This window comes from Mustela nigripes, chromosome 11, assembly GCF_022355385.1.
Source record: "Mustela nigripes isolate SB6536 chromosome 11, MUSNIG.SB6536, whole genome shotgun sequence".
NCBI classification, from domain to species: Eukaryota; Metazoa; Chordata; class Mammalia; order Carnivora; family Mustelidae; genus Mustela; species Mustela nigripes.
Genome location: NC_081567.1, coordinates 9,034,783 through 9,044,233, shown reverse-complemented (window position 1 = coordinate 9,044,233; position 9,451 = coordinate 9,034,783). Strand labels below are relative to the sequence as shown.

The following is a 9,451-nucleotide window of genomic DNA, read 5'->3' as shown; positions in this document are numbered from 1 at the left end:
GTGTTTATGGGGGCGGGAGAGGCAGAGCAAGGGAGAGAGAGAGAGAGAGAGTGAGCAAGAGAATCCTCCTAAGCAGGCTCTGTGCTCTTCACTCTGTCGAGGGTACTTGATCTCAGATCCGGAGTTCATGACCTGAGCTGAAATCAAGAGTCAGACGCTTAACCGGCAGAGCTACCCAGGTGCCCCAACCTCTGGAATCTGGAACAGTATTTTTTTTTTTTTTTTGGGCTAGAAGAAAACCTGGCCTAACTGATCCCTGGCCTTTTGATATGTTTAGCTGGTTACTTTTAGGTTTGGGCTCCTGATTGAGGACCATTATATAAACTGGGTTTATTATTGTTATTTTTTTAAAATATTCTATTTTTTTTTTTTGAGTAAGAGAGAGTGAGAGCACGAGCAGGGGGAGGGGCAGAGGAAGAGGGAGTAGCAGACTCCCTGCTGGGCATGGAGCCGGACGTGGGGCTCCATCCCAGGACCCCAAGATCATGACCTGAGCTGAAGGCAGACGCTCTAATGACTGAGCCACCCAGGCACCCCTGGGTTTATTATTCTGCTCCTTGTTTGTTTTGTACCATCATTTTTAAGCCTTGCAACCATTGCCCATCAAACCTTTGTAGAAATGATGAACACAATGGGTGTTGCTGGCTCAAGGTTCAAGATGACCTCTAGCACTTACAACCTTGATAAGATAGAGATTCTAGATGGGAGATAACCCAAGAGCTCTTGCTGTTTACCCTTCCTTGTTACTGCAACACAGTCTTTAATGACTTCCATCTGCTATACATTTTCCCTTCGACACGCAACATGACGGTTGGGAAAGGTCCTTCCCCGAAGGACAAACCCACTAAATAGGGCAAGTCTGACTCTTGAACAGGGATGATTTCAAGAAAAGATCTTGATCAAAAGGGGGGAGTGTGAAAAAAAATAAAGGTAACCTCATTCATCAAAAAGGAAGCAGGGACAGGGACAGAGGGCTGGCTCAGTAGATCAAGTGTGGAACTCTTAATCTCAGGGTCGTGAGTTCAAGCCCCGCATTGGGCAAGGAGCCTATTTAAATTTTTAAAAAGGGAGTGGGAAGCCATGAAGGGGGGGGGGGGACACTCACGCACCACCATTCACATAGACCCGCAAGGAGAAGGGAAGATGTCCTTTCCGCAAGGAGAAGGGGAGATGTCCTTTCCGCCAGGCAACCACAGCCAGTAAGAAGCCACGGCCGCTTGGAGCTCATTTTCCTCTGATGAACTTTTGTTGCTCGAAACGACCTTTCCCAGCTTCCTCCTTCCCTCCGTAGAAGGAGGCTTCCCTCCGTGCTCCCAACCTGCCCGCGGCTCCCTCTAGTGTGCAGTTTCTCTATTCCAGAATAAATTCAATTGCTGTTCCCTACGCTTCGTTGTTTACTTTTAAAGTTTGACAGCAGGTAGATAATATAGTTCTCAAAGATTTTATTTATTTGTCTATCTTTTGGGGGGCGCGGGGCAGAGAGAGAATGAAAGAAAGACTTTCAGGGATGCCTGGGTGGCTCAGCTGGTTAAGCGGCTGCCTTCGGCTCAGGTCATGATCCCGGCGTCCTGGGATCGAGTCCCGCATTGGGCTTCTTGCTCAGCCGGGAGCCTGCTTCTCCCTCTGCCTCTGCCTGCCACTCTGTCTGCTTGTGCTCACTCTCGCTCCTCTCCCTCTCTCTCTCTGACAAATAAATAAATAAATAAAATCTTAAAAAAAAAAAAAGAAAGAAAGACTTTCAAACAGATTGTCCACTGAGCTTGGACCCTGGCCGGGGGCTCAATCTCCCCACCCCAAGACCATGACCCGAGCCAAAACCAAGAGTCAGACGCTCAAATGACTGAGCCGCCCAGGCGCCCCAATATTTATGTTTATTGATGATTGATTGACCCCTAATGAGAAAGCACTACTAAATATGGAGACATTTTAATTACCCAGCACCAAAAGTTCAGGAGGGATTGCACAGAATTTAATTTTCTAAATAACACAAACTTACCTCTCTAAATAATATGAAAACATTTAATGGGCATTTTGCCAAAATATATCTCCCTGGCTTTTTTGGGGGGTGGGGAGGAATACACAGAAACAGAAGGCAGAATTCCACACCAGCATTGGTGCAGGGAACCAGCCAAAAATATTGACTCCATTTCTCTCTTTTGGAGAAGACTCCTGTTTTACTGAATAAGAATGTTTAGGAGCAAATCGAAGCTTAACAAAAAAAAAAAAAAAAAATGTTAGAATCTTTATTATAAACCTCCCTTCCTCCTCAGTCCCACAGAAACTTCTGCTGAAGAAAATCTCCAGGTTCCACCAAGGACAGCAGGGTCAAGAGCAGGGCCTAAGGTGCCCTTGGGCTTAAAATCCTACAGTTTCCATCACTGCTGTTTTCTGAGTAAAGAAACGTATCTTCGCACCCATTTTTCCTTTGGCTGGGCACAGACTTTATGGCCTTTTTTGGTAGTGAATCTGTGGAAAGGAGAAGCTGACAGTCAATACAGAGAACTTTTGCTTCCTGTAGAGCTGGGAAGGGCGGGGGTCAGCCCCTTGATTCACTTTCTCTCGCCCTTCTGCAGCTGTTAGAGCCCCCGTTCCCCCTTCTGGTCCTCGATTTCCCCTCTGCTCTGTTTTCCACTGGAGCCCATGCTCCCAGGCCCACCTCCCCCAGGAAATAATTTCCAACAGCGTTAGTCCAAAGCATATAGCCTGGACCATCCCTCTAAATTCTTTTGTTTTAACATAGATGCTTTATGGAGATGTAATTCACATGCCGTGCGATTCACTCTTTTAAAGTGTATCCATGATAATTCATTGTTTTTTTTTAAAGATTTAATTTATTTATTTGACAGACAGAGATCACACGTAGGCAGAGAGGCAGGCAGAGAGAGAGGAGGAAGCAGGCTCCCTGCTGAACAGAGAGCCCGATGCGGGGCTCGATCCCAGGACCCTGAGATCATGACCTGAGCCGAAGGCAGAGGCTTTAACCGACTGAGCCACCCAGGTGCCCCCCCACCATTCATTTTAGAACATTAGCCTGACCACCCCCCTCCCACCAAAAGTCTTTATTATTTTTGATTCATAGAATCATAGCACATCAGGTCTTCAAGCAAAAACACATGGTCAAAGGCTGTCGTGCTGTTCCATTCTTAATCACGTTATCATGCGTTGTTGGCCACCGCGGTTTATATAGGATTCCTACATTCCTTACAGCACTGTGCACTCATGAAGAGTGAGGGTCCTGCCTGATACCCTGAGTGTCCTCCAGCCCCAGATGTGATGAAAGACTAAGTCAGGGTGCTCTAGCCTAGAGCAGCTCACAGGGCCCAGCAGTATTTACGGGGTGGGGGGGTGCTCTAAGGCTGGTCCCATGCCGGGGAGAAGAGCCAAAATGATACGGGGTGCCTGGGTGGTTCAGTCATTAAGCAGCTGCCTTCAGCTCAGGTCATGATCCCGGGGTCCTGGGATCGAGCCCCACATTGGGCTCCCTGCTCAGCAGGAAGCCTGCTTCTCCTTCTCCCAATCTCCCTGCTTGTGCTCCCTCTCTCTCTGTGTCTCTGTCAAATAAATAAATAAAATCTTAAAAAAAAAAAAAAGATGGGAAAATGGGGGAGAAACAGGACTTTGTGAACCTTTGAGATTTCTTCGACATCATTGAACCATGGGGATCTGTGCCCCCTCCCCTCGGATTAAGGCCAACCTTAGGGACCGGTTGGCCAGTAGGTTGCGGCAGAGCTGATGCTGTGTGACCTCATAGGCTACATCACAGAAGGTTCACTGGCACACTTATACTGGAGCTTTGAACCAGCTTGTAAGGAGGGCTCCAGCTCAACCACACATTGTGGAAGCCCAAAGTGGCCCCAAAGAGAGACGCTGTTCCATCTCGTCCCCAAAGAGAGATGCCAACTCCAGCTCCATCTGTCTCTACCCCTACAACAGATGCCACGCCGGACCATCCGGCCAAGCCCTGCCGAAAGTCCTGTCCCACAGAGATGGGAAAGTGATCACTGTTGTATGAACCGCTGAGTTTCGGTGTTGGTCCGTCACACAGTGACTGATAACTGATGTTGGCCTCTCCCTTTCCCTTTACAAATGAGGAAACTTGACTTGCCAAAGGTCACATAGCTTGTAAGCGACAGAGCCACCGCTTTGAGCCCAGCTCAGGGCTCTCTGCAAAGCGTTACAAGCTGACATCTGAAAAGCCCCAGAAAGCTTTAAATCGAGACACCAAGGAGAACTCGCCTCTGAGCCCCGGAGGGTGCTTCTCCACAACTGGACACTCATGCGTCCCTTTCCTGTTCCTGTCTCAGAACAATGACATTCAGGTCTGCCACGGGAGCCCCTTCTCTCTGCTGCTGCACCATGCTCTGCTGTTCGGGGAACCCCACGCCCTTGGGAGCAGGAACCAGCCCTTCCCCGCGTGTTTGCATTTAAAGATAGCTTCCAGCTGGCAATCGTCCCCTGTGGGCAGGCACAGCGCCAAAGACTTAGCCTGTGATATCTCGTTTAGTCCTGCCGGGGCCCTGGGTCCTCTCTCCCACTACTGACGAGCCCGGCATGACTTGGCTCCTGTCCTCCTGTCCATCCGTAGGCGACATGTTCCTCCGACACACCTGCGGCTCTCTGCCCGGCACATCCCTGTTCCACTTTGGAACAACACCATTCCCACTTATCCTTAGCGGGGAAGTCTCCGTGCACACGCCGCGTCCTCTGGGAGACCTTCCCCCCAACCAAATTAGGTCCTCGTGGGATGGGATGGAGGCTCGCAGAATATACCAACCCAAAATATGCCACTTGGCAGAAGCATTATTTTGAACTAAAGACACTTCAAAAACAAACAAACAAAAACCCCAGCAAGTGCTAGAAGGGTGTTCCGACTTCCTCTTTCCCCCCTGAAAGCAGGAAATAGAATTCCCATGTGAAAGATATCCTTCTTGGACCAGGAGGAAAGAAATATCCCTATTGCCAGAGATAGGAAGTCAAAGCCAAGAGAATTCTTTACCAACAGACCTTGTTAAGGTAAGTCTTACTGTCCCGTACAGCCTACCCTAGAGATTTTAGCCATATTTCCACAATCCACTCTCTCTGTGCAAGCTAGCTTAAAAGCACTTGGGTTTTGCCACTCCTTTGGGTTTTCATTTTCCTATGGGGGCTCCCGTGTCCATGTAAACATTTGTGTGCCTTTTCCTTTTTTCTGTTAATCTCTCTTGAGTCAGTCTCCTTCTCAGGCTCCCCCGGAGCTCCTACGAGGGCAGAGATCAAGTACTACCTCCCCATAAGACGATTTCCCTCCTGCTCTCTTTATCTTGGTGCTGCGTGTGTGTGTGTGTGTGTGTGTGTGTGTGTGTGTGTTGGGGGGGGTCAGCCCTGCCCAGCACCCAGGCACTAAAATTGCTCGTGGGGACCCTGAAAGTCCAAATAAGAAATACTCACATCACAGCCTGCTGGGGGCAGCTGTTCCTGGTGAGGTGATAGGAATGCACCGACTTCCAGGGAAGGATCTTGTGGCTGTATTTGAAGCAGCAGAACTTGGCTATATCACTGCCACCTAAAAAACAGGGAGAGGAAGGAGCTAGGAGGGGAGTACCCTTTGTTTCTCTGCACAGCCCGCCCCGGGGAAGGGAGTAGGACATCTCCATACGTGTGGCTACTCCAGAATGGACACTGAGAATGAAGATCAGGAGAAGAAGAAAGCCAACAGGAAAGCTCTTCATGGTGCTGCAAGCCGGGCCCTCCATAGCCTTCTCCCAAATTCCTCCTGACTCCACCTGACCCCCTTTTATAGGGCTAAGTCGTCCCCTAAGAGATTTCCAGAGAAATTTGTGGTTGAGAACAAAAGCAGCTATTTCGACCCTATAGTGGAGAAGCAACCTGATACCTTTGGAAGAAGATTGAAAGGAAAGGAAAAGCCATCTGAGGGAAGGGGAGGAGCCAGCACACCATTGGGAGTTTCTGCCCCAGTGTTTTTGTCCGAACCAATGCTTTGTTGTTTGAAAAGCAAAAGTGGAGGAAATGAAATAATGGTTCTCCAGAACTGACTTAAAATACCTTAGAACACAGTGGATTTCCTGGATTGATTTCTGGCTCTCGACCAAAACTTTATTTGCTTTTTAAGTACAGGTTATCTCTCTCTTTTGTAAAGATTTAATTTATTGATTTGAGAGAGAGAGAGGGAGAGAGAGCATGAGAGGGGGAGGGGTCAGGGGGGTAGAGTTAGAGGGAGAAGCAGACTTCCTGGTGAGTAGGGGCTCAATCCTGGGACTCTGGGATCATGACCTGAGCCTACATCAGACACTCAACTGACTGAGCCCCCTCGGCGCCCCAGCATGGCTTATCTCTTGATGATGCATGGACGGTCTCAGGACATGATGGATTGTAGAGCAGCCTGGTCACAACAACAAAGGTTCAAGAACAAGGCTCTGGTGCCTGTCCTATCTTCTCAGTGCCACCCATCCTGCAACCCTTGGTGCCAGAGCTTTTGGGGGCCCTTAGAGCTATCTCCTCTGGTTTAGAGGGTCCCAAACCTGGCAGAACATCACAATTGCCTGGGGCCTAGAAAAAAAATAAAAAAGAAAACCCCCAAAGATATTCTCTGTTCCTGCTTTGTACCTCCTGGGTCAGGGTCTTTGGGAAAGACACCCAGAAATCTACATTTTAGCCAGATTTGACTAAAATGGGGAAAAAGTATTCTAGAGTGGGGCTGTGAATTTCACCAAGTCTCAGGAAGGGGTAGAGTTGGACTCTCAGATCTGTATCTACCACCAACCACCCCACCCATCCGATAATGCTCCGTTGGGGCTTTAAAAATTTGAGTTTAAGGCAAAAAAAAAAAAAAAGAAATCCACTAACCATCTAGAACCACAGACTTTTTAAGAGCTAACTGGGACCCTTTAAAACAGCACCACCCCCTCTCCCAGCACCTCAGTCTTCCAGACTATTCTGACTTGGTTCTGAACTCACTGTTGACCTTGACTCAATCCAAGGCAGATCTGACTTTGACACAATTCTTTTAGGTTCTTTTTAAAATTTGGCTGAAATCTGTATTTCCATTGCCTCTGCTCTGTTCAAAAATGCCTACTTTCTCTTCTTTTGGAAGAGGAGCAAGTCGAGGTCTTGGCAGATTTGAAGACCACTGTTTTCATTTGGGTTCCCCTAAAACAGGTGCTGAGACAAGGACCCCAGCGTAAGGAATTTGTGAAGGTGGTAGTTCCAGAAGACACCGGTTGGGGAGATCAGACAGGAAGCGGGAAAGGGAGAGCACCGACATAGGGGTGGGGAGGTTAAGCAAGTTACTGCCTTGGGCCGCTGAAGCTTGGTAGCTCTGAGGGGCTCGGGGACCCATGCAGGACAAACCTGAGTCGGCCCGACTGTGGGATAAGGAAGTGGGGATATTAACCCTCCACCTCTCTTCATGTCTTCGGTTGAGGGCGGGATCCCGCATTTCTGTCTTGTCCTACAACCACACTGAGTGCTCCGTGATGAGGGTAACAGCCCTCAGGCAGGGGCAGGTGTCCTCCATAAGCAGCCTTTGACTCACAGAAGTGAGAGATAAGGGGTTATGAATGGGGCTCCAATGGCACCTGCTACCATTATTATATTTGTCCTTGAATATTCTCTCTTGCAGGTTAAGTCTCCCCACCCACGCCTTCAGTTGGCCCCACACCGTCCCTCACCACCACCACACACCACCAGTTCCCGCTTCAATAGCTCCCGTGTGCTGGCGATCCAAAGGTTTCATAGACGGATCACAATAGACACTAACCATGAGGGGCTGATAGAGATTTGATCAGTTGCACTGTAGTCGGAATTTGGAACTTTTCTTCATTAAAAGGAACCAATAAGAGAGTGAAAAGGTGAGGGGTTGGGTAGATTTTTGCCACATGCCTATACTAGGTTGAAGAGTGTCTCCCCCAAATTCATGGTACTTTGGAACTTTGGAATGTGATCTTATTTGAAAAACAGGGTCTTTGCAGCTGTAATTAGTTAAGAGGAGGTCATACTTGGATTGGGATAGGCTCCTGTGATATTGTGGTTTATAATAAATATATATTTGGTCTATAACCCTTGGCACGCAGCTCCTAAAACCTTCATAAATTTCTTTCTTTCCTTTTTAAATTTATTTTAGAGAGAGAGAGAGAGAGAGCAGGTAAGGGGCAGAGGGAGAGGGAGAGACTTAAGCAGACTCCCCGCTGAGTGCAGAGACCGAGGCAGGGTTCAGTCTCACAACCCTGCGGTCACCACCTAAGTTGAAACCAAGAGTCAGAGGCCACCCACGTGCCCCAAACCCATGTAATTTTCTAAGCCGGGAGAGCAATGGGAACATCTTTTGTTTCTAATATTTGGTCTTTGTCCTCAGTTCTTGAAATAGCTCCAGAACAATACAGATGAAAGGGAGCATCTTATCACACATAACCTGCCCCTTCCAACCACAGTGTATTGATGTTAATGCAGTGATTTTTGAAAAGCCCCCAGATAAAACCACTGGGAGGGAACGGGTTATGGCAGGGGTGGGGGCGGGGAGAGCTAAGTGGTTAGAAGAATAGAACTTTCAGCCCCACTGCCCCATCTCTGGGGAGGGGAGAGGGGCTGGAGGTTGATTTAATCCCAGTGTCCAATGACTTCATTAATTATGCCTTCATAATGGAGCCTCCACCCAAATCCCCAAAGGGCAGGGTTCGGAGGGCTTTAGGGTTGGAGCACGTGTAGGTGTTGGCAGAGTGGCGCCTCCCCACCCCCGAGGGCTCGGAAGCTCTACATCTCTTCCGTCAGGCTGTTCCCGGATAGTATCCTTTTAGAATAAATTGGTAATCTAACCACCAAATCTAGTTTTCCTGAGTTCCATGAGCTGCTCTAGCCAATCATGAATCCCAAGGAGGTGGGGGGGGTCACGGGAACCTCCAATCCACCACCAGGTCAGAAGCGCAGGTGACGACCTGAACTTGCCATTGGCCGCCGGCGTGGGGGAGGGGCAGTCTCGTAGGGCCAAGCCCTTAACCCATGGGCGCTGAGGCTGGTAGGGTCAGGATTGAGCCCAGCTGGTGTCTGATAATTGCCTGGGGTAAGGAAATCCCACATCTGACATCCGAAATGCAGCATTGAGAGGGAAGTATTGTAGGGAGTAGAGGTAAAGCAGAAGACTTGTTTCCCTTTCCGCTCTAAACCCAGTGACTGCTGTCCCTATAAGAAGGCCAAGGGAGGAGACACAGAGACACTCAGGAAGGGAGACGTCCATGTGAGGACAGAGGCAGAGACCAGTGTGATACCCTCACAAGTCAGAGGGAGCCTGGCCCTGCCAACACCTTGATTTCAGACACCCAGCCTCCAGAACCACGAGAGGACAGACGTCCGTTGTTTTACGCCACCCAGTTTGGGGTAATTTGTTCAGGACGCTCTAAGGCACTAAGACAACATATTTCTATAAAAGGACTGGAACTCAGAATATTAAAAAAAAAAAACC

General features: G+C 48.8%; 1 protein-coding gene across 1 annotated transcript; it reads right to left on the bottom strand.

Annotated features, from left to right (window-relative positions):
• Positions 1–2,005: 2,005 nt before the first annotated feature.
• CCL26 (C-C motif chemokine ligand 26) lies at positions 2,006–5,886 on the bottom strand. The gene is made up of 3 exons (XM_059415934.1): positions 5,636–5,886; positions 5,428–5,542; positions 2,006–2,466 (listed from the first exon to the last, which is right to left on the bottom strand). The coding sequence occupies exons 1-3, from the start codon at positions 5,730–5,732 to the stop codon at positions 2,376–2,378; spliced, it is 303 nt and encodes a 100-aa protein (XP_059271917.1). The 5' UTR covers positions 5,733–5,886; the 3' UTR covers positions 2,006–2,375.
• Between the last annotated feature and the right edge of the window lie 3,565 nt (positions 5,887–9,451).